Raw genomic sequence first — 26,336 nt, 5'->3', positions numbered from 1 at the left:
TGACCAGTGAAGCAAAAACATTCTAGAAAAAGATTTTTGCCTGAACCTTATGTACTGAAAAGGTTTGTTGTGACTACTGGTCCTTTGGGGGTTTTGGCTACTGTACTGCTACTTCTGATTGATGGAGCAGAAGAGGCAGGTTCATAACAGCCCTCTGCAATAAAAAAAAGACCTTCTGAGTTTTCCCATCCCTAAAACATATTGTCTGAAGTGATGAACAATGCAAAGCCTCTCATCAACATGTTTTCCATTTCCTGTTGCTGTTTTTGCCTCCCTTGGGAGACTTCCACAGCCACAGTCTAGGGATAGCCTCAGCTCTCAGTCTTTAAAAGCTAATGGTGCAGAGCAGAACACAATCTTTAAATGATTCTGAGTGACCCAGTTTACCAGTGTGACCATTAATCTGCAGCACAGTGATCCTGGTGGTGACATGACTGATGATGACCTTTTGATTAACTCGTCATGTCCAACACCTCATACTGTTGATGGCACAGCTGGCTGATGATGTGGGGCATTTCTCCTGCTGCTATTTACTTCCCAAATGTGTACCTCTGCAAACTCAGGAAAGCATACTTCTGCCACATCCACTGTTTTGATGGCAGAGTTAGGTTGGTCAGCTAAGCAGCATCACAGAAATGTGATCCTGCCCTTGGTTCCTCATCCTCAGCCAATACTGGTAACCTTATACTCAAATCTAAGCAGAACACTGGATTATGTTTATCTCCATGGGGATGAACTAGAGAGCTGAGGAAGCAAGAGAGGGAGAGGGCACAGAGAGTTTAAGGAGCAGCAGCAATAACGTGGGTAGACTTAAAATGATGCACAGGTACAGAAAAACTCTGTAGATTGTTGGGGGAAAAAGGAAAGTATATAATTTTACCTCTTCAAACCTGAAGTCTGTCTTTACAGTGTTTTGTGCAGACAGTTGTTCAAACTCTCCAAGATTGTTTTAATTCTAGTCGAGGTCTCAAGGTTTTTATATCACAAAAGCTTATGCTCTGGGGATTTACAGGGAAATGTAAATGAACAAGACATGAATGGGACACCTGGATTTTTCCCTCTAATGTAAGTTATAGAAAAATGTGTCTTATATTTGAATACTTGTCTTTAATTGGCCTTAGCAGCTAGAACAGTTTCAGCTCTGAGTTTTTATATACACAGTATAACAAGAGAGCATTGGATTTCTAGAGATGAATAAAAGCCAGTGTGACCTTTGGAGTGAAACTGACCTGCACCTTGTATTAAAATATTACAAGAATTCATTATATTATGGCAGCCACCAAAAATGTGTAGCTTAACATACTACAGTCCTTGGGCATTAACCTTTTAAGCTTGAAATTATATACACAAATATTTGATGCAAGTAACATAATTACAGATGTAAAACTGACAGATATTCAATAGAAAAGTCATGTTGTCTATGTGTTTTACTGTTTTAAATACTGCCACAAATGACAATGTAATCCTTAACCTAATATTTTGTTGCACATGGTTTTGAGGCGTCACTCCAATCAAGTGCTTTTGTAGCTCTATATGAGCCTTGTTCACTTGTCAGCTGGTCATTTGCTCCACTTCTGCAAAATGCTCCAGGTCCCTCATGGTTAATGGTTGCCTTCGCCCAACTGGGAGTTCCAGCTTTCCCCATACACGTTCAGTTGGACGAAGATCAGGATTCATGGCAGGCCACTTCAGAACAGGTCAAAGTGTTTTCCTCACCCAGTCTTTGTGCTTTTAGGCTTACGTTTTGGGTTATTATGCTGACTGAGAGAGAGGTCTCTGACAGCAGGTAGTGTGTTTTACTCCAGAAAGTCTTGATAATCTTCTGATATCACCGTGCCATCCACAGACGTAAGGCATCCTGTGGCAGACGCAGCAAATCAACACGATAACACATAACTGAGCCTCCTGTATGTGTCAAAGTGGGGATGGTTTTCTTTCATTTGACAGCTTAACTTTTTCGATTTGCCAAAAAAAAAATCCTGTTCTGTCCTAAGGACAATCTTCCAGAAGCAGTGCGGGCAGAGTCAACATATTCAGTCAGTTTTTCATCTTTCTCTTTATAAACTTGGGTCTTTTCAGCTCTTCTTCTCCACTTTAATTCAAAAAGCAGCGTGAGGTGCAACACTGCTGTTCCTTGATCTCGGAGGTTAGCTTGTATCTGTTTTGAAGTGTTCCTTGGTTATTTTTTCCAACATTCGAAAAGTTCAGTTCAGTCTGGGAGGTTGGTTGCTGATGGGAGACTCTATTGTGTCAGCTTTAGTCTTGCTGTTATTTCATTTCTTATAGAAAAAACATGGCACTGTTTTTGTACTGTGATGAACAGAAATAATGTCTTTTATTTGAAGAACCTTAAAATAAACCGAGATACATGGTGAGGATTCAATTTCCACGAATTGTGTAAAATAATTCACATAAAAAGCAGGGCCAGGTAGTGGTATATGTGTGGGGAATAAAATTAGATTTTCTAGTAAAACACCTCTGATCTGAGTCGCTCCCAGTGCTGCTAATGAATTGAACCTCATTTACCCTGAGGCCATTTGGGAGTCGTTTAGTGACCCACAGCTGTCTGTGAAGCACCGTGGCCTTATGGCATTAGCTCAATTGCAGCAATTCTCCTAACATTTCTTCCAGCTTTATAGTTTGAGTCTCTCATTTCACTCTCTTATTCTGTTACAGCTGGATTAACTGAGTCTTGTTTCCATAAATACTAGACAAACACTGGCCTTTTGCCAAATGCATCTGAATACAATGAATAAAATCCGATTGATCAGCTGGAAAACAATAAACATCTGTTCTTCTTGTATGATTCATGTGCAGTGTGACCATCAGTGTGGGCTGCTTACAAACACAAACACTTCCAAAAAAACAAAAAAAAAAGACGCTGGAATAATGAATCCAAATAAGCAGAAATAAATGATTAGTGCAGGATCTAAACTCTGCTTTAACTCTCTTTCTCCTTCTCCCCTCTCTCTGTCTCTCCTCTCCCTCTCCTCTTCCTCCCCCTCCTCCTCCTCCTCCTCCTCTCTCTCATTTCCATTCACTCTGTTGAAGCAGCAGCAGTCTTGTATGTGGCTCCTTGGCTAGAGAGCAGCAGCCGCAGGATACATCCCAGACCCAACTGCCCGAGCAACATGGTCTTCGTGAGAATCGCTGCCTGCCTGTGCCTGCTGGTGGGCTTTTCGCTCCAGGTGGACGTGAAAAGTGGGAAAGAGGCAGGAAAAGCTGGGAATTTTATGGAAGATGAGCAATGGCTGTCAACCATCTCCCAGTACAGCCGTAAGATCAAACACTGGAATCGCTTCAGAGACGTGAGTTGTGTGTTTAGTCTAATTATAAAAGCGTGTTGTCGTGTTTTATCGCAGCCGTGCTGGTGTTTGAGACGCTGCCCGTGAAGGTAACGCATGCTGTTTTCTCAGGTGATTTTACGCACAGTGAACCGTGGCTCTCTGGCTAAAATAAATACCTGAGAGCAGGGAGATGTGACACGGCAGAGTGGCTTTTTAAAATTGCAGGTCCGAACATTTGCGCGTGCGTGTACGAGCGCGCGGTCGTGCTTAATGAGACAGCCTGAGAGATCCATATATTGCTCCTTGCTTTTAGCGAGGTGCCTGTGTTGCACATGACATTTCGTTGATGGCCAGTCTCTTTAATTGTCATTTTATGTTTTAACGAACACTTCTACCTATGAACCTTCCTATGACAGTAAATGTAATAGGCCCCACAAGTCAAAGGAAACCTGTGATGTGACAGTAGTCAGGTCTCAAGATTCGTTTCCCACGTCCTCCTGGGTGACTGTGACGCTTGAAACTGTGTCTGTGCTCACTGATCAATATCTATTGATCTGCCCTATTGCACATGAAATGTAGGTATCACAGTTCAGAGGCTTTCAGACTAAAAAGCCTCACAGCAAGTCATACGTTTTGTATATGGTAAATTACAGCCATCAAGTATAAGGGAAGAAACGTCTTATTCTCATGTGGATCTGCTGAGCTGACGGTAAAGGGGAAGTGTTAATTTAATCTGATCTGATTAGTCATGAACACTAATAACTAGTCAAATGTTATCTTATAATAAATCTAGATTATTTCATATGGTTAGAGCTATTATCACTTGACAGTAATTTCATTGACAACTGCTTTTAAGGCTGAAATGCTAAACTTTTCTAGTTAAGCCTTTTCAAATGTGGCCAACTGCTGCTTTTTTTTTGCCATACAAGATAGTGAATTGCATATCACTGGGTTTTGAATTTTTTTGAATCCCATGTAGTTTAACAATCTGCATTAGTGCTCTCTCTTTTTTCTGAAATTTGAACCCTGTAGACCTCACTGCATGTAACTCATTGAAATCATTGTTATATAAGGTGATATGAGACCAGGGACTGGCACTCCAAGTGAAGTGGGTGGCTGACTGAACCAATTAGAACAAAAACGAATGTTATTTCACAAAAACACTGTATTTAACATGGCTTGGAATAATGTATCCACTTGGACAAGGTAAGATTTTATCAATACTGATCTTATGTTTAGGTTCACAAATTTTGTGCTGGTCCACAGTACAGGTAAGTGAGTAAATACAAGAAAATATATGTGATAATATTCCCTCAGTGGCCTGTAATGCAGGACAAAGAAAAGCAATAAATTCTACTTTCTTTAAGGTTATAGTTTTTGTTGGAACTCCTTTAGAGAGGTGCTGATTTAAGTTCATGATCATTTTGGAGGCTGTAGTTTTTGGTGCTATATTGTATTATATGGATGATGCTTATAATATTTAGTCTGCCCTCCACTTATAGCAGGGATAGCAGAATTTAATATTCCCAGTCTTGCCTTTCACTCCCTCCTGTCATGGTCCAAAACACAAGCAGCAGGGTATATGTGGATGATGCGGGGGGCAGTATGGTAAGGCGTCAGGAGGCTGTGATGTTAGGTGTGCCACATCTGTACAGTGACGACAGCTCCGTGGTGCCAAGAGACAAAAGACAGTGAATCAGGATGCTAGACATGAAGAAGCTGGATAGCAACACTCAGATCCAAGCCTCTACCTTGACACGTTGGTAGTCATTTGATCTCGTAGCTGAGAAATATTGCCTCAGATAGATTGTCTTATCAGTCTCAGCCAGGCCGTAGCTGTATTACCTCTGACCATGCTTGGTAGCATGCAGGAATATGTGTAACAGCGCTGGATGCCCCAGGGGCACAGAAAGTTTGTTGAATTGCAAAAGTTGTGGTGCAAATTTCAGTATTCGTTTGCTGTTTTTTTGGAGTGGTTTACCTTTGGGCTCTATACTATTGGCAGATAACACCATATCTGGAGCATGCTGACTCGCTGTCCTGAAAAGATTTGTTTGAGATTTCCAGATATTGGGTGTTATATGTGTTTTCGCTCAGCTGCATCTGGAATTTAAATTTGACACATCGTTGGAGAAAATCTTGACCTTGTTACATGAGTATAACCAACCTATACATCATATACACACAAATATACAGATATACACACAAATATATTGAATGGCACACTGATGGTGTGACACTAAAGTCATTAAATCACTAATGTCACACTGTCGTTAGTGATTTAAAAGGTGAGGATTCCCATTCAAAACGTGTGATAAATTCTGAGAGCCCACGGTGATATCTTGAAAGATTTTTCTTCTGATCTTTTTTGGTTGATTGTCTGATCGATTAATCTAGTGTCATTCTATCACCATTAGAATCTGAGATTTTGTTGTTTTAAAACTTTGGCTCCCAGTGGGTTAATTAGGGGTTTCTGCAACTGATCATTAGAGGATTAAATGTGAAAACAGATTAATTAAAGTCTAATTAATCTGTGGTGATGTGTGCAGTTCAATGGGTGTAGTCGTATGCAGTCAAGACCTCCTCAAAGGTTCAGAATTGGTATTGAGAAGAAAAATTCAAGTTAATATATAATTAAAATGAAGTGATTATTGTCACATGTTGCTTTACTGGAGCACAATCAAGACGGACAAATTACGAAATAACAAATTATTAAGTCTCCTTTCATAAACAAGAAGAACAGTTATGTTTTTTTTTTCACATTGCTGATTTAAAAATCTTTGTTGGCAACAGTGAAAAATATATTCATACAGTAAAATTGAATATTTTCAATTTTGACATGAAGCTTTTTCTGTCAGGTACTCAAGAAGGGGATCCTATCCCTTATTTGCTTCCTTTGAGAGTATTAGATGACTGGCACTACTGTACTACCTAATATATACCTAATATATATACTACCTAATATGATACATAGGGAGTGAGAACTAGCAGAGGTCTGAAGCAGTGAGGTACAGCTAGCCTAGTTCTGTCCACAGTTCAAATATACACATAACAGCATCTTTATAGATTCTCTAAGGTGAATGTTGAACCACAGCACAAGATGTGATATCACAGGGAGAGAGACAGTGGAGTTGGCTTGGTTCTGCTCAGATAGGTCTATTCTGTGCTGCTCTGCAGTGAGATACACCATCTGAAATATAAGGCAGTCATATTTGTTTACTAGCTGTCTTGGCAAACAGGTGGTGTGAAAACATTAAGCAGGAACATTCATACTACATCTAAATAAAGCAGAGGAGGGACAAGTTAGCATGTGGGCTTTTTAAACAATGATGGTAGCTTAATTCATCTGGACCTGTGTACACATGATTTTCTGACATAATGACCAAATGTTGAAAGGAAGGCCTATGGTGGTAGGTGCAGGAGGTGTCAGCATGATCCAGAGCAGGTTACAGGATATTACACAGGCTCCATTATGACTAGCATCAGTGTTGAAGCCGTAATCATGACATACTGCAAATGTATAGACATCAAATCTCATGGTCTATATTCCCTCGCACAGAATTCACTGAAAGCAGACCAACATGTTACAAATTCATAGCCTGGAAATTAATCTCAGCTGTAATTAACTGTTTGCATCTTCCTGAATCTTCTCATCACTTAAAACACATCTTTGGATACTTCATATATTTTTTTTGCCCCAACACAAGTTCCACTTTGCATTCTGGTGCATTCGGGTGGATCTGCTCAGTGGGAGCTCAGGCCGCTGCTCATGTGAACAATACTGTGCTGTTCATTTGCAGCCAGATTCTCCCATCTCTCTGAGCAGTGCAAAGAGGGAACTCATTAAGGAGCTGTGCAGCCCTTCAGTCAACCACAGAAGGCTGTTTAAGGTTTGCACCTGCTCTACTGCCAGCTACATTTTTAATGAGGGAAAATTGCTACATCTTTTTTGGTAAAAGGCTTGTCAGCTCATTTACTTGTTAAGATTAGCACAGGATGTCTTAAAATTTACACACGCTTCTCAATGTGCTTAAATCGATCATATCAATAAGCTGTGTATGAAAAAATGTAGTAAAAGAAAATAATCAATGTTTTGTTTTACTATACAAATGATGCCTTAGTATAGTATGTGGTGAAAATGATGCCTTAGTATAGTATGTGGTGAAAAAATAGGTCTTAGTATAGTATGTGGTGAAAAAATAGGTCTTAGTATAGTATGTGGTGAAAAAATAGGCCTTAGTATAGTATGTGGTGAAAATGATGCCTTAGTATAGTATGTGGTGAAAAAATAGGTCTTAGTATAGTATGTGGTGAAAATGATGCCTTAGTATAGTATGTGGTGAAAATGATGCCTTAGTATAGTATGTGGTGAAAAAATAGGTCTTAGTATAGTATGTGGTAAAAATGATGCCTTAGTATAGTATGTGGTGAAAAAATAGGTCTTAGCATAGTATGTGGTGAAAATGATGCCATCATATCAATAAGCTGTGTATGAAAAAATGTAGTAAAAGAAAATAATCAATGTTTTGTTTTACTATACGTTTAAGCTTGCAACTACATCATTATTTGATTCAACATTTGAATAATGAATGTTTCAATATTTTCTCTAATAATATAAACAAAATGGTTAATTGATAATAATAACAATAATCAGATGAATCTTCAATAATGTAATGATTATTGCAATCTTATTTACATTGCTTTCTTTGTCAAAGCCAGTCTAAGACTCTACAGCCATGCCAACAGCCCTGGGACTATATTTACTATATTTACGCACAGCCATGCCATGAGCCAAGTGTTAATATCAGCATTCTTCCTTTAAAAACATAAACCTAAGACGTGCCAAATTTCAACTTAAAGAAGCTGAAATCAGTTAACCTTTCTGTCTGACTTCAACAATTAATCTCGAAATTATCTTGACAATTGGGAATTCTGAATTTTTAATCCCACAATGGCAGTCAAGCTTTTTATACGGCAATATCTACAGCGAGCAGGTTGGATGAACAAATTTGCAACCAGATGCTTCATCCAAGCGTGGATCAGAACCATTATCTGTGTGTGCTGCTGTTAGTGAGATGACAGAGACCCAGTCACTGATCCAGCTCTTCTGTGAGAAAATGTAAGATCAGGATTTGTTCTGGGGGTTTCTTTTTATTTTTTTTGCATGTTTTTTTTTTAATTAATTTATTTTTTTTAGATGAACAGTGAATATGATGTTGTTGCATCCTAAGTACCACAGAGCTCATTCACTTATCTCAAAGACACACTGCCAGCTGTGGGCTTTTTCTGCTCCAGGCTTCAACCTCAGCCATTTATTAGCTTCCCACAGGATTTATGCTCCAGCACTAACAGCCAGTGTAATTACGAATATGAAAAATTAGAGTAAGCGGACAGCATGCAATCGTAGAAAATATGAAAATGAGGCCCATTTCCAATTAGAAGTACTTCATAATTGCTCTGCTGTGTTAAGCTGAAGATCAAATCAGCTATCTTTGGCGATCTGTTCGTTGCACACTAATTAGATCAAAATGGCAGAAATGGATGTATGCTTTCTTGTCTTCTGACATTACCATGCATGTCTTTGAGGTGAATTTTACTGTTTGGACTGCTCAGATAGGATTCACAGTGGAAGCATAGAAGAAAGGGGATCCTGTTGATTTCATGACGCAAGTGTGGGGAGCTCTTAATTGAGTGGAGAGGCTGTTTTGTGTTGTTGCTCCAGTGGAAAATCTCTCCTTGCCGGATATGCTTTGCAACAAAAGCAACACATAGAGAAGCTTAACGACTGACTTGAACAGCAGAAAAGCATTTTCAGAATAAATGTAATGTTCCACAGCGCAGAGATTGCCCAAATATACAAAATCTCTGAGCTGAGCATGAGGAAGCTGCTTGTTGAGATAGGATAGTACTGTAGATTAATGTGTTTCATAATAGAGCCTTGTTGCGCCTACTCCATCAGTGTATTAACACACACCAGCAGCAAATAATGGCCTGAATTCCATCTCTTTTTTACTGTTAACTTCTCTGTGAGTTGCTAAAATGTCAGGCAGAATAATTAGCTGTTTCAAGGTTCTTCTCTGGCTCTATTGTTCATGCATTATTTATAGTGGCATCTGCCGGAGAGTTGTCTCTGTACTGGTGAAGCTAGTCTATGCCTTGCTGCAGGCAGAAATGATAAATGCTGCCACTCTACCTATGTCTGTTTTCAGTCATGGCTGGCATGATGGCGATCCCAATATTCTATCAATGATACAGCTTTTTACAGACAAACTGACCTATATCACTATTTACAATGAGCCCGTAATAGAAATCGAAAGAACATTGGGTTTTTATTGTTTACAAGGCCCCCTTTAGTGTAACATGAAATACATCTGAAGTGGATAGGATTGTCATTAATTTAGCAGGTATTTGTTCATAAATCAAAGTATTGGGCTATATTTTATATTTTTTTTTTTTACTGTTGATAGTAGAAAAGACATTAACATGAATCTGTGTATCAAAGTTCTTTCAAAACCACAAATGTCAACCTCATGGTAGGGCAACAGGAAAAGTCAGGGATCATTAAATTATTGGCTTCATCCTAAAGGGACCGCGAATGTTGACATATTTCTATTAGGACCAAAGTGGTGGATAAACCAGTGGACTGACCAACAGTAACATCCTGCTACCTTGGCTATAAAGCAGATACCAAATGCAGCAAAAATGTAAGAAAAATGAGTAAAAAATTAATATTATAAAAGGCTGCCATGTAAAAAATAACAGATATTCATACTGAAAAAACACATCCTTTTTACATCTTGTATATTTGTAAATAGCTCTATTATTTGATAGTTCTTTGGATCTTTTCTACACATTCCCAGTAAGATTTAGATTTATCAAAACTAGTCAAGGCTATTCCCTTAGAAAAGTATTTTACAGTTGGGTAAAATTAAATATAAAATACACTATAGATACAAGCAATCCACCTGCATTTATTGTCACCTGGAAATTTATCTGCCCCTCAACTACAGTGACATCTGTTTATCATATTGACATTTATTGTTATTGCTCACAGACATGAGACAGAAACCTCAGTTTACCCTTAACTGGGTAAAAACCTATGCATGCATTAGCTAGATGGAAATACAGTTTGGTTGCAGAGAAGTGCTGTCCTGAATATATTCAGGTCTGCACCGGGTGATGGATGTGTGTTTGGGGCTCCCGTTATTGTTATGAATTGTCTAGTACCAAACTACATGAAACACATGGTCTAAGCAAACTTGGCCATATTGCTTATGTTGAGTAACACTAGGTGTAATAATGCAAGGTGCTCAGGTTCAACCTGGCATTGATAAATGCTTTGCTTTAGGCCACAAATCACTCACTGTTGAAACAGCAGGGCAAATACTGTACAATTAGGGCAGGCAGCTACAAAAACTTTGAGGACATGCTCTTGCCTGGGGTGAAACAGCCTATTTTACTGTTGTCTGCATGTTTGATGTTAACATTGTATGAGACATGTGCCTGTTCGTCTTTGGTTCGTCTGTCCCAAAGCTGCATATGGAGAAGCAAAGAGAGCGACGCCTCCTCTTTGTATTAACTATCAGAGCAATAGGGAGGTGTCAAGGACATGCATGGATGGGCCTGTGATCCTGTCTGTGCACAACCTGTATTTAGTATGTGTGGTTTGTGTGTGTTTGGGAAAGAGACAGAGACTGTTAATTTCTTGAGTTGGCAGGATAATGGATACACTCTACAAAGTCATATTGAAGTGACCTTAATCAAGCAAATCTTATGGCAGGAATAGGGCACAGAGCTAAAGCGCTAATAGCTTTTTTCTCAGTTGAAAGAACCCGACAGAGTCTGATTTATATGTGATGTAGTCCTTCCTAAAGACATAACGTGACATCTCAATGTGGCTCCTCGTTTTACTGTAATATCCCGCTGCCACTGCGGGAGATAAGCATTATCAGCAGCCACAACAACCCAATTTGTTCTCAATGCCATGGCAGACGGGGGGAATTAAATGTAATCAGCCAGTTAGAATATTTAACTTAGCTACCCCTGTGAGTTGTCTCATGCAGATCCCTGCAGCATTTCAGCTGGGATGGTTATCATCATTATCTTCTCTTAACCATGCTGCTGGTTTCTAAACCCGTGTGTCTGACGGTTATAAATGAGCTCTGTACCTTAAATGGACTTCATAATTCATTTAAACAGCAGGCATAGTTGTTAAAAATTTGGAAACAGCAAAAATAATAATCACAGACTGTGCTGTTGACTGTTGCTTGCTGAAGACGTGTGCTGATGGTATGCAACAGTGCATAGCACTTTGAACCCAGGTTTTTGGCTACTGAGCACATCAGTCCAGTTAAAAGAAAGGCTGGTGTTAAGATGGTGTCTATTAGCTTGGTCTAATGCTTCTAAACTGCAGCCCACATGTCAGATTTGCTCACCAATGCAAATATGTTTGGTGTTGTGCTCATTGAAGGCTGAAGAAACAACTGACCAAACAGAGAAAATAAAAACAAAACCTTAATAGCACCTGGGTGTGTTCATAAAAAGAAGCAGAATGAATGAATGTGGCCCTGAAAATGTCTGTTTAATCTCTAAAAGTTTCCAAATCAATCACAACTCTGTAATGACCAGTTCACAGAGATACCTTGTATTTTAAGTAATAAAACCTGCAAGGTTCATTTTTTTTTGCCTCCAGGGAAACACTGCCGGTTTGCTAGTGTATTGGAGTGGAATTTATTCTAGCCTCCACCACATTCAATATTGATTTAGGTTTCCAGGGTTAGATAAGCATTCCAACAACAAAGAAGATATAAGCTCATTCTTTATTTTATGTATGCTGAGAAGATTTGTGTTTTGCAGATCGATACAGATGGGCCGAGCTACTACAAAGTGAAAAAAAAAACATACTGGCATTCTGTATTTTTGTTTGTAGCAACATGCTTAAGCTTCTTTTATTTTTTTTCTGCTAATATTGTGTGCAGAAGCAGCATGGCTCAGTACAGTAGAGACAGCCCTGCTTAAGCTGTGAACTCCCTGGGGCATCTGTGTGGAGCTCAACCTGAAGCCTCGATGCTTTTCTTTCTGCTTCTTTGTTTTGCAAATGGGGAGAGGCAGCGATAAGGTGTTACAGAGACTCTGCTGTTCCATGGTTCTGCTTGGCTCAGCAGTGGGGTCCAACAGAATCCATCTTTCTGTGTACGCCTCTCCAATTACTACATCTCTTAGAGCGTAAAATGCTCTGATGCAGCTATGGAGACTGCTAAACGAACATGAGCCTGGCCACTATTTGATGTACCACTTCATCAGTGATTCGGAGACCACAGCTAAAGGGCTCCTGAGAAAGGAAAAGACTCATCTGTGATGTAACTACATGAAATGTAGTCTTAGCTGATGGCACAAATGTAGTCTTAGCTGAAGATCTTAAGAAAAGGTCTGAATGTTTTTACTTTTGTTTCAGGTTGAAAAGAATCTCTTTCATGTTAACCACAAGTAAGCCAGCCCGTGACTTGATATTGTGCTGCTTAATTCTTTTTTTTTTTTTTTTTTGCATTCATAGGCAAGAGCTAAACTCCCCAGTCAGCCTGATTATTTCTGCATTTCAGTGCAGTGCAAATGTTTCAGATGGATGCACGCTTGACAGTTCGCAACTTGGTGGCTCAGAAAGAGAGACGTGCCCTTCAGTGTGCTGTGCTGTGATGGCTGCACATTGTGCTTCGTACTGTGCTGCATTGCAGGCAAGCGTCTTACCTTGTGAAACAATATGCATCCTTTGCCTGCAGGCCCCCAAGCACTTCAGCTCAGATGATCAATTTGATCCAGCTCTGTTGTTGCTGGGTCGCGACTTAATCCTATAATGCTGTGGTGTTTTGTTGCAATCGAGACACCACCGTTTTTCTCCATGGGTTTCTTATTTTATTTTTGAAGTGTGATGAAAATTCTCATGCTTTTCAATACATACAGCATGTAATCACCTTTAACAACCACAGATCATACCAGTTTCTGCTATAGCAAGTATGGTGTAGACGTTTTCGACCTGTCACAGTTCAATAAGAGTAAACCAAGGAATCGTTTCTGTATACAATTGTTAGAACTACACAGAGCTGGTATGTGGAATCACATGAGATGTGGAAATATGCCCTGAGCTGTTTCTGTGTGATTGCTGCCTTGTGTTCAAGTGAAAATGTAATATTTTGCCAATCTGAAGTCAGTGGGTTCAGAGTGAAAGACACACAGCATCATTTTGGAACAGTCTAATGCATTTCTAAGTGGTTCAATCTGTGGTGGGTCTGCACCATTAGCGTCTCTCCGATTTCACCCTCGTTTTCAAAGACAGCGGGTTATAAAGCTGAGCAAAACATTACCTCCACCACTCAGGCCTCAGCATGCTGAATCAGGGCGCCATAATGACACGACAAAGACGAGATGCTCCCGCTGCTCCCTGGTAACTACAGAGAGACGAAGGGTGGAATGTAGATTCATGACAGCCTCTGCCTGTGTGCCCTTTTGCCGCAATTTAATGTAGACAGGGAGACAAAGTAATTCAGCTACATTAATCAGGCAAAGCACATTACTGAACAAATGACAGCCTGGGGAATGATGGGTTGACAATGTCCTGCCAGTCAGAGAGGCAGACATACCTCAGCGATCTCATAGGATGAAACGGCTCCGACCCAAAGTGGAGGAATCAGCTGAGGAAAAATCCTTTTCCAGACCTCTGTTTGTTAGAGACATGACTGGATCACCAATCCATCCATCAGCCTCTGTTTATCCAGTCATAGCCAAAGTGAATGACGTCATGAAGCTGGCTAAATGGAAACCGGAGGAAATGCAAAATGTCCAGATCATCATTTAACCTCTAAGTGATGTCTTCTCTGTAAATACTGCCTTCAGAATATCAATAAGGCATATTGCAAAGGATGAAGCACTCTGACAGAGATGGATTTTTCATCTGAAAACCAAAGCTTCTGAACTAAACTCTAAAATTTGTTTGAGTTCAACAATGTCTGTTTTTAAATGCATTTCCAACACATGTTTGCTGCTGGAATTGCTTAACAATCCATGTCGAAATCTGCATCAGGTTCCAAATGAACACTGACAGAAAAACATGCTAATTGGCAGCCAGGATGGCTGTTCCCCCATATTTTAAGTCTATGTACTAAGGCATAGCGAGAGAAGCCAAATCAGGTTTACTGTTTAGCCAAAGGAGGGGTGATGCCAAAAAAGTGAAATTGTCTTCACCAAAATGTCTAAATGTGTTTTATAGGCAGGATGACATATTCATGTGAAGAGGCTGTTTGGATACCTTATCCATAGATAAAGAATCAATTAACAAAAACATAAGGCCGTTCTGTCTCAATCCTGTCACATTACAGGAACAGATGAGCTGCACTGACAGAACAAACGAGTTTCATGCACGCGATGGGTCATTGCAGCAGGGCAAGTTGATGCCCATTTCTTCTGTGACATTATTTTTTACACTTTGTGAGCATTTTTCCGGCAAGCTGAAGAGAGGTCATGCTCCTTCTCTTCAGAATTTCTACTTGTGGCTTTTTTTTTTTTTTTTTTTTTTTTAACTCATCTTTTCAGACAGCCCCCCCACCCCCATCATTTTTTGATTTACACTTAGTTTTTATTCATCATCAGAGGTCAGGGCTGCAGTATACCTACTGTGAATTGTACTTGAGCCACACTTAAGCGATGGCTAAGCACATGTAAACATTACAGATGGCTCACCATTTTTAAGATACAGATTAAACACAGATAACACAGAGTGTCTGCTATTACTGATACTAATCCAGTGCGCATTTCTGCTCTTACTAACTTAAGCTCTTTATGATTCACAGTCTCCACTTTGCCAAGACAGCTATCTAAATGGGAGGGGATGCATATATAGTGAGACTTAAATCACATACATTAATGTTCATAAAATGATTCAAATGACTCATTAGACACATTTAAGCTCCAAATGTCAGTTTTAAAAGCATTTTCTAAGGAACTTGTTGCTTTGACAGATCTGAGAACAGGAATTCAGAGAGGCTTGTAACAAGGGTTTGTAGTAAGACTTTTTCTTGTATAAAGCAGTTGGTCATCCATCAAAATAAATCCAATGATTATCGCTTGTTTTGTTGGTGGGAATTATAAACACTTCGCACATTCCAATAATCTTGGCTGTTTTGCCAAAGCTTTTCTACTTGGCACATGTTGCTTGTACCATTTTCATGATGCTTTGCAAGTTTTATCAAGTTTGTGGTGTTTGCTGAGCCTCCCAATACTGATTATACTGCACAAATGTAAAGTCTGCCATTTGTTTATTTTCCTTTAGTGTGAAAAAGTCCAGACAGCTGACTTAATGATGGCATCCATGTGCTGTAACTCATGTGACTGCTGCTATCATGTGCTATGCTTCTGTTGCGGCTGTACAAGTATTCACATTACATTTGATGACATATTTTTTCTGTAACAGTCTGAACTGGACTGTTTTTGCATCATGCATTCAATTTCTAGCAGAGGCAGATGGTCAGCCAGATTTAAATGAGACATTTCAGTTATGTGTCTCACTCGGCACAGTATGTCTCAGAATTGCATCTGTATGAGATGATTCCTATTGATTTATATCCAGCATTCAAAGCATGAAGCAATATGCCATTTGTCAACTTAACTGTTTTATCTGCTTAATCATATTGTACACAGGTATAGAAGACCTTCTTTAAAATGTTATCATTAAGTGAAATTTAGGATTTTGCATAAATGGTGTTAGTGGCACATGATAAGGTTTCTTTGGCCACTTTAACATCCTTAATGTTTGATTTTTTTCTGTTATTTAGGTAAATATCTATACTGAATATTGGGATTCCCTAAGTGAGAAACAGCCATTCAGTAGTTGAAAAGTTCAGTTTACTCCTGTGGTTGTCATGCAGAGCTGGGATGTCTATGAACATTTTGGTGTCACTGCCCAGGATAGGTGCATATGTGTGTGTTGTGTATTATGTTAGGGTTGGATGGTTCAGGGTTATCCGTGGTATTTATGTCCCTCGCAGAGGATGAGGCTCGGTCGAGGTGAGATAGACGTTAACTCAGAGGAGCGGAGTCAGGCTTGTGGCCAAATGCTGTCAGCCCAATACCAGTGAGCGTTCCAGGAGGAGCAGTCGCAGCATCTGGATAGTCAAGCTCCATTAGCCTCCCGACTCTGTTTTACACTGGCTGCATTACAGCCTTGTTGACAAATGGCAGAAGAGGCTGTGTGTGTGTGATATGAATCACATAGCTCAGGGGACCTCCACCATGAATATCATACCCCTGTGCTCCCTGATCTTTCCACTCCTCCCTTTCTCTCTCCCTCCCTCTTGCCTGGGCTTCCTCTGAACTATAGCAGCAGCCTGGCTGGAATTCAGCGGGACAGCGTTAGCTCTCAACCTTGGTGAAGGACTAAATGCAGCCTCAGCCTGGTGTCCTTGCTGTCACATTGCTGTTGGGAGAAGATAAGCACTCAAGCCTTTAGGACATGCTGTAGGGCTCCTATCGGTCCCTGCAGCACTGTTAGCTTGGTAATTGCAGAACTGATGCAAATAATTCATTAAGTACTCATTACATCTGACGTGCAACATGCTATGACAGTCATATCTTTTATGATGAGGGCAGTTTTGTTAGATTTTATGATCCTCCACATTTTTTCAAGGTATTTGCAGAAGCTGATTCTGTGCCTAACTCAAGGGCTTAGCAATTATTTTTGCTCTTTTTAAACAACAGTGTCACCCTGAAAGTTCAGTGTTACAGCTATAACCTTTAAAATGCCACAAAAAAGACATGACATATCACATATTTAAAGTTCTTTTTCTTGTCACAGAAATCCAGCCAATTTGGAAGATTTTTCTAAGATGACAAACACTAACACTGCTGCTCGTAGGTGTAGCACCTGGGCATTTTCTCTTCCACAGAGAAAGTATTTATCTCCAAGAAATAGCCTCTGAGTTGAAATCTAGTCATGAATGTCATGCTATAATCTTTTAAAGCCTTACACTAGTTTTTTGGCTTGTCCTAGTGTGGCCACTAAGATGTTCAAAGTGATATATTTAAGATTCTGTCACAGCCTTGTTAAGTAGATCGGTATTGGCATGTGTGTATAAGAATTAGGTTTATTTACTGGGATGAGTTGCTGAAATAAACCATGCAGTGCTATATTTCTCTCAAACATACCGGAGCATTGAGTGATGAAACACACAGGGAGAGTCTGAGGTGGGTATTGATGTGTGCAGCCCTTGGACTGAACCCAAAACGGTGAAATGGAATGAAAGGAAAGCAGTCACTCCCCTGTTAACTCAAGGTTGTACTTTACAGGAGCTATATCTGTCTGTGTTGTCAATGCTACGCTTAGTAAATGTGCTCTATGTGTCTGCTGCAACTATAAAAAACATCTAAATCACTTCAGCCTGTTGACTCCAGATTCCCACCAATTTGCCTGTATTTTTGCCAAGGCCTATGTGGTGTGTCATAGCTTATCCACAACTTCTGAGCTGGCAGGAGGTTGGCATTTGGCAGTCACTTGTAAACACAGCCAGAGAATGAGCCCTCAGTGATCGGGACCCCTGCCAGCTCATAGAAGTGGCAGCTGATCATCCTCCGTTAATAGGCGCTCATAATCCTCTGTGAATGTCTTATGTTGTCCCAGGAGAGGAGCGAGACTAAGACATGTATTTGCAATCAGCATGCATTAAGGGCTGACAGTTTAACTGCCGCCATAACTGTAATAAACCAACCCACTGTTTGCATGCTGAATGGAAGCAAAATGTTAAGTGTTTCTTTAACTCTAATGATTCTCTATTTCTTTCTTCCCCACTGCTTGTCACTGCCACAGGAAGTTGAGGTTAGTGTTTCTTTTGCTGTGTACAATCCACTGTCTTTCCTTTGATGGCTGTTTCAGGCTGTAGGTGTCACCTGCCTGATAAGTAAAAGCTCAACTTGGCTAAAAAGCAAAAATACAATATAATGTAACATCTTTGACTGCTCAAACTGCAACACAGCAGCACAGGGCAATATAAAGACAAAACAGCTTAGAAAAACAAATTGTAAAACATAAATAATATCAAATTTACAAGTGTGCCAAGCGTAAACTACTGCTTCCTAGAAAATAGATGGAATTGTCAATAATAATAAAAGAAAATGTGATATGGTTCATAGATGAAAATGTGTTCTTTTTAGGCTCACAACTATCAATTCATTGTAGAAAAAGAAGTACAAACACAAAATCTATCTCTCTATCTCCTCGCCCTGTGCACATTATTTAAGATGCCTTCGGCTATACTTGTTCAGCTTGACTTGAGAGCTCAGTCTTCATGTCCCCTGAGCAGAATAAGACTGAGCTAAACTGAACAGACCTGATCCTCAGGGTCCTGTCTAGGCCTTGTGCCGAGTAGTAACCGCTTTATAGTTGATCCTCTCTGTCCTGACAGAGAGAGAAATGGGTCAGAATGGATACAGAAGGGGGATGCTGAATTTTTATTATCGTTCCAGCAAAAAGCCGCTAGAGACGCGATCTAAAAAACAGAGTTAGTTTGCAAATATTCCCTCTGCAACAGTGCAGCAGCTAAGATAGTTCAATCCTTTTATGCGATACATTTATATTTTCAGAGTCCTGTTGCGGTCATTTACTTAGAAGCTGCACCTACAACAACCACAACAGGAAGAACAAATATAATAATTATGATATTTATATATTCAAAATAAGGGTTTCATAGTGTTGAAACAAGTGATGCAAAGACGGGTACATGTAAAAAAGTTATTGGTGCGTTTGACAGTTCAGTGAGTAAAACAATCTCAACCCAAGGTCCATATCACTTGGTCTTCATCATTTAATTTAAATCCATTCACTTAAAGTCATGTAAGATTTTAATGCAAACTATAATCGAATGTCATTGGCAAGAGTGAAATTTTAGCTTAAATGATATAAGTGGGTTATATAATCTCTCCATTCTAATTCATTATTTTATCAGTAATCTAAACAAGTAGTTGGTTACATTTTATCATTTATCTAAACCTAAAGGCCAAAATAAATCAGTCAATTGAGCACAGAGTATATGGTGAATATAAATAATCACAGAAAGGGACACAGTTTATTTAAACCTTGGATAAAGGTTGTGTGTGGTTTATGATTTGCATTTAGTCCACTTGATAGCTCTTGAAGCCCATCAGTTTAGCATAAGCAATGAATCTATTTGAATTGCTAAAATCATCCTCATTTAAACTGCCATTCATGGCATGTAGGAAAGTTTCTGTATCATTTTGCATGCATATTATTTTCCTATATTATTTCCTCTGAATGTTCTCTTAATGGTTAAAAAATCATTAAGCATGAGAGCAGAAGCATACTTCTTCCTCAGTGTTGTTTATGAATTATTAAATGAATTATTAAATTCATTAATGCAAATATATTTTCTTCCCAGGATGACTACATCAAAACCATGGAAGGGAACATGGGTTCTGATGAAAGTAAGTCAAAAAACTGTTTTATCTGATTAGAAGATATTGTGCTGTGGACAAATGAGGATGGATGAGTGGTTTCATTTGAAGTTTTGTGTGTTTTCAAATCACAGCCAGAGGGGTTTTCTGCTGTACTTTATGTAAATATGATTTTCAAAGACCACCAATATTTAAGCAGATTTTCTTAAATGGCCAGTCCTACCATAAAGACAAAAACCTGCAGATTCTGCTCACATAATAAATGCTAAGAGGTGTCCACCTTTGTGCATCAGCTCCAGACAATGAAATAGCATGGGTGCACATTATGGAAGTGCTGCCTTGTTTAATTGCAGCAGTTGATTGAGGTCAACAACCTGTGGTGAGCGCTGGTCTGGGGTGTCATAACCTGTGGAAGGTAAGAACGCAGTTGTGATTCAGGATAGGAGATGCTGAGCCTTCAGATGGATCCATTAGTTTGAAAAGCCTGCTGTAATTGCCTTTGTTGCTCAGGGCTCAACTCCTAACTCCCACTAGGCTCCATCTACCTCCAGTGGGTCTGTTCCTGGTCAAAAAAAAAAAAAAAAATCTCACTTTTAGAAAATCAGCAGTGGAGGAGTATATGAGAGTGTGAGCACAATGAACAGTTTCATGTTATTTCACTCAAATGTTTTATGTTCAATTGAAAGGAAAATTTATACAATGTACTTAAAGAATCCACACTTCTACAATCATTTTGTCTTACAAAGTGTAATTTTTAAGTGGCAAGGTTACCTAGTCTCAATAGTATTGATCGAAGCATTTAAGAAACTCAAGAGCAGTATGTACAGTATACCAAGGACAGTGCTGCTTACGTTAATGTTTTTAATTCTGTATATTCAGTCTAAAATATACAGTTTCCAGTGAGAAGTGCTGGTGGTCTAACTGTTATTAGCTATAATCAATGTTTCATATTAACATCGACTAGCATGTGAAGTAAAGCGCTCTTAGTGATGAACTCAATTATCACCACCAAGTCTGCAGAGCACTTTAGGTTTTGGGTCATTGTTGTAGTCTTGTGGTCCACTGTTTGGTTTGACCATATGTTGTATGCCATGTTGCCATGACTGGCTGATTTTAAGATTACTGTTTATTTCAACAGAGCAGTCAGACTGATCTTAGCATTCAACTGTGGAATGAACTTGAAATCAGCGGTTTAAACTGAACTGCAGATTAAGATTAAGCCAATGCTGTTAGCGAATGCTAACTCTTTCATGGTGAATTTGATAATGTATGAATCATTCCACAGATTAGACAATCTGAGGTAATATTCATACATGTCATAATCAGTTCAGCAGGCCCATAAGGTACCTAGTGTGTTCCTGCAGTGTGATGAGTGTGGGAAGTCGGGTGTGGCATCATGCCCACACTGACTGAAGCAATTGAAGGCTTTCCTCAAAGGAGACAGATGTGAGAAGAAGCAGCTCCAGACATTATCCTAGTTATCCGTTCTTACCACAGGGGGATTAACTAAGGTAATGTCAAGAAAATGCCTCACTTGCTGTAGTGTGGGCGATGTTCATTTGAATACCATTGATTTCGTCCCCATCACAACTCCCACTGGGACTAATTCTGCAGACCTAATTGATCAAGGTCCTCGTCATTCCAAATTCAGCAAGACAGCAGAGACTCCAGCAAGGTGTACCTGTAAGCTCCACATAGAACAAAAGACCTAAGAGGAGACTTCAGACGCCGTTGGTGCCTTTTTTAAGCACACTGATTGAGATGTCAGCTCAGCTCTGCAGAGTCTGTTCTGTGTTTGAGGGCCTTTTCAGAGGAGCTGTCATATTTAACCTTGACTTCCTTTATTTGAGCAGATATATAGACTTCTTATGTGCCTCGGGAAACATTTTACTAATTGGATCCAAAAAAATAGTGACTGTGATTATGCTTCCATTTGTACATCAATGTCAAGAAAAAAATTCAGACATAATGTGTTAAAAAATAATGAGAGGTGAACTTGCGTGTTGTATCCTTTCTAATTATAAGCAAATAATTTCACAGTTCTGTTGGAGTAGAAAAAAAAGCCGCAGGCTGCTTTAACACAGTGGCCACCAATTAAATGGAAGGATAAGAAAAGCATCTTCTAAGATGGTAGTAATTGCAAATCCATTTGAAACTAATTTACCCAGAGCTGTCAAATGGGCCTATCTCACTCGTGGTTTTTAGATCTCTCAGAGCTAAATCCTTTTGATGTCAGATGGGTACTACTATTTCTTGGAAGCCCATTGACTGTTCCTTCACAGAGTTTTGTGTGTGTATGTGTGTACAGAACCACTAAAAGTACTTTATAAAATGCACACGCTGAGAATTTGAATGTCAGACACACGATTGATAAAAGAGGTTTTGATGGAGCAGCCTGTCCCACAGCAAAACATCATGCTCAGAATTCAGGTGTGCATACAGACAACACAGAGAAATCTGATTGTGGATGAGAGAGCAGTCATGTTTTTGATCACGGCGCAATAATAATAATCTCTGAGAGACTGGATGCAGGCTCAGTGTAGTCAAATCACGTTTGTTGACACGATTACAGAAGGATTTAAAACCCATAATGGCCAATACACATGAAGTGCCACATAAAGAGAACCAAGAGAGGAAGTGAGGTGGGAAACACACTTGTGTTTGGATTTCATTATCAGTACGTAGGAGTTGTATAACAACACTGTATGAGTGACAGCTCTGGTTTAAAGCTGTTGCTTAGAGGCAGATTTGAAGGAGCTTTTAAATAATGAGAGAGCTGCACATCAGCATCTGAAACTATACTGAAAACATCAAGCTGCATTTCTATGGGAACATACAATAAAACAATATGCTGTGTGCTAGGATGTTTAAATATCAAACTGTTTGTTAACGTTCCTTTATTAAAAAATATTGCTATAATCTGCATTAACAGATCAAATGTGCTACAACCTAACTCTGCTGTCACCAAACAGTTGTAGCTCTGTTCAGGTCACTGTTAGAGTTTTACAACAAAACGTTTTACTTTTGGTTCAGTCTCACCACTAGTATCTTTTCCAGACAAAAAATGTAATGTACATTACCACCAAACACAAAGCAAATTAAATGTTTCGCCTGTTAGTGTCACAGTCAAAGAACCATGATACATTTAAAAAGTATGTCTCTTTGAAAGTGTTGGCATTGTGCAAAGCCTTAAAATTCCCAGACATGAATTAGGTATTCAACAATCCACGCCGTGATGAATGGTTGTCTATCACAATGTGTTTTATAATGCAGATCTGGAATGAGATTCAGATTAAAAATGTGAAATATTAAAATAACACAAGAAGAGTCTGTAGGTTTGGATTCTCCATTAGTGGACGGCAGGTACAACAACTGGCTAAAAATAATAAAATGTCCAATAATAAAGTGGGAGTAGTTTACAGTAAATTGCACCACTAAAAAAAAAACTTAGTTTGGCTCCCTGCCCCTGTGAAAGTTTATGGTCTATGACTGGTACCCGTGTTAACGAAATGAAATGTTAAACCTTATACTGTGATAGCAACCGCCAACAAAATATATAGTGACAGTTTCTTTAAGATAAACCAGAAGATAGCCTGAAGGTAGCCCCAAACTTTTCATCCCTGTGAAAAGTTTCACTAAAGAGAACTGATGGGATCAATTGAGGCGCACAGGATATAAGAGATGATTTTATTTTGATATGTGTGGTGACAGTTTGAGGTGATTTTGGGAGGTTTTATGGCGTAAATCAAAAGAGAACTAGCAGACAAACGTACCATCAGCCATACAGTCTGGATAGTGTTTAGTGTGGGGTTAAATCATGACAGAGCAGAATACCTGTTGGAACAGATGAAGTGAATAAAAGTCAAGTGGTCACAAAATCATTTATATGGAATGACTGCTTTAAGTTTATGAGCTATTGGCACTGCCAGAATCCAGCTATCTGTCTTTGAGCTCCTCTGCTGACACTAAATGCTACAGCTTATATTTTTTATCAGCTTCTTCCTCACGAAGAAGAGGAATTTAGATAAATCAATCTGTAATCATGATAGTAGTATCACATGATGCTAATTTCTTCACCTTTTGACTATTTACGATCTATTGTCTTTGATATGGTTTAAACATAGCTATAGCTTGTTTTTATGCTAATATAGCTAAAGTCCTGCTCTAACTCAAAGCTACCTCCTGTTTTTGGTTATGAATAAATAAATGAATACATATATGCATGCTAATATGATACAAGTGTCTAAAATATCTTCAAATTTTTTAGAGTAACTGCACCTGGTCAAATAGTCTCACCCCAACAACAGCTTGTTTCACACTTGAGCAGCAGTGGAGTGTTTACATCCAGTTGTTGTCAGACGTCCAAAAGACTCAAACTAATCATATTTTCATCCTTCAAAATGTGTAAAATTATTGTTTAAGCAATTCCAGTATATGTGCAAAAAAAAAACCTAATCAGTTGTTCCTTGGGTCACGGTCTAACTTTTAGCTAAATTGAATTGAACTCTATGAACAAGAGTTTAATGGTTTTGATATTTCCAGCCCAATTTGCAGCCTCAGTACCATCTATATTCCATCATTCAGTCACTTCATTTCCTGTGCAAATCTTAGGAGGGAAATCAAAGATTTTTTTATTACTTGTTATCCAGCTGCACGTTGTATCGTCTTCTGTCTGCATAGAATGATAAAATGTTTAAATCCATTATTTCCACTCACTACAGTAGATTGCTTTACTCTGTGCTTCTTCATCTGTGAAATGACTTTAAGTCCGCTGCAGGCAGTTGCTGTCTGTGAAAATGCTAAGCAGCTTCAGAGCTCAGATAACATGCAAGCCAGTTAAACTTTGGTCAGACTGCTCTATTTATGATATGAAGGATGGTACAGTGTGGAGGAAGTGCTGGTGACACTCAGGCTCTGTTGGATGGGCTTTAGCTCTTCATGAACTACAGTTACAGTCACTAGTTTATTTTGATACTAGGTCTTATGGGTATAAAACAGCACAGGCACGAGTCGACTCTTCCCTCATACTTCCTTCGTGTAGCATCAAAGTATCAACTAGTCTGTTGGCCATGTTGACTACAAAGCAGCTGCTCAAAGCTGACTCAGGATTTCACAGCTTAAATTTCTGTCAGCGACCGCACCTTGCCACTCACTCTTAAATTCATCTGAGCCTGAGTTTTCCGAGGCCTCTCCAGCAATGCAGGAAATGAACTGGGATGGTGTGACATCCCGTTTTGGATGCCATTGACCACAGACTGAGGAAGGTGGAGGACACAGTGCTATTTCAATTCCAGTCTATCACTGGAAAGGAGGCTGGCATTGAACCATTCAACTCAGACGATATATACAGTACAGAGAGAGAAGCAGGGGAGGGGAGGCATGCAGGGGGAGAAAGCAAGCGGGGAAAGAAAGGGAACGTGGGAGACAAAGATGGAGTGTGTGTGTGTGTTTGTGTGTGAGAAAGAAAAAGCAAGCCGAGGAGAGATGGTGATAAGTTGTCATGGGGGAAGTGAGATGTGACAAGCCAAGAGAAAGAGATGCTCAATCAGTGCTGTCAGGTTTTCTTGCAATCAGAGACAGCCATTAGAGACTGCAGGCAGTACTATTGATGATGGGCTGCCTCTCTAATGACAGCCAGGCATCCATGTTTTCAGCAGTGCTGAAGATAAAATCAATGGACTCATTTTTGCACATTACTAAAATATTTTTCATTACACATTTGATGACTTTTATTGCATATGCCTCTGAAAAAGATTGTTTTGTGAGGACAGAAGACAATTTTAAATGGTGTAACTGTACAGAACTTGATTATACAACACATAAAATAGCAGCTTTTTTTGCTATCAATGCGTTGAACACATAACTCTGTCAAAAGACAAATAAAAAGCAGCTGGAAGCTCAGTATTTTTCTCAGGAGGTGACAAAAACAGAGAATTAAAACACTTGCTGTGATGGACATCCCTGGATTTTCAGCGTTGCTGTTTTGTGTTTGCAGCCGTGGACACCACTAAGGACCCATGCCAGAATGTGAAGTGCAGCCGGCATAAGGTCTGCGTCGCTCAGGGCTACCAAAGGGCCATGTGTGTCAATCGCAAGAAACTGGAGCACAGGTAGGTGGAGATTTGTTTTGTCTTTGTAAGACTTACTGCAGAGGTTTAGAAGATCTTTGTGCCCCTTATACAGGAAAGCCATTTTTGTGTTCTAAGCTTGTGTGTCAGTTAAAAGCTTTTCAGCGTCTGGTTGGAGAGCTATTGATTAAACCGTGTAAGAGGGCCAAAGAGTGTCATGAGTCGGGACTGAAGTCTTTTTTAGCTGCGACACTCATAGTGAGTAATGACTTATCAACTCTGTAGAAATAAAATGAACACAGATGGTTATGGAAGCAAAAAGGTCCATAAAAATGTGGCTATTTCAACAGAATACTTTGATTAATTGAATCATTTTGAAATGTTTTTGCCTCTGAGTACTTAAACCTGAAATTTAAATAACAAGTTTATAGCATATAAATATTCATCTTGTTCAGATCTGAATTTTTATATTATAATTTCATAGGCTGAATTTGACCACAACAATTGGACCATGAGCATAGTATTTGAGTTT

The 26,336-nt window shown here is 39.3% G+C and overlaps 1 protein-coding gene across 1 annotated transcript in view; it reads left to right on the top strand.

The window, feature by feature from the left end:
• Nucleotides 1-3,058: 3,058 nt before the first annotated feature.
• Nucleotides 3,059-26,336, top strand: part of LOC113135469 (testican-2) — a 32,315-nt gene continuing 9,037 nt past the window's right edge. The window contains exons 1-4 of the mRNA XM_026315530.1: nt 3,059-3,308; nt 18,136-18,144; nt 19,721-19,766; nt 25,732-25,846. Coding sequence (XP_026171315.1) covers nt 3,132-3,308; nt 18,136-18,144; nt 19,721-19,766; nt 25,732-25,846 — 347 coding nt within the window. The 5' untranslated portion in view covers nt 3,059-3,131. The remainder of the gene's footprint in view (nt 3,309-18,135; nt 18,145-19,720; nt 19,767-25,731; nt 25,847-26,336) is intronic.

The sequence above is a fragment of the Mastacembelus armatus genome, chromosome 19, assembly GCF_900324485.2.
Source record: "Mastacembelus armatus chromosome 19, fMasArm1.2, whole genome shotgun sequence".
Taxonomy (NCBI): Eukaryota; Metazoa; Chordata; class Actinopteri; order Synbranchiformes; family Mastacembelidae; genus Mastacembelus; species Mastacembelus armatus.
The sequence above is the reverse complement of the archived record's forward strand: the minus strand, read 5'-3'. Positions and strand labels throughout refer to the sequence as shown.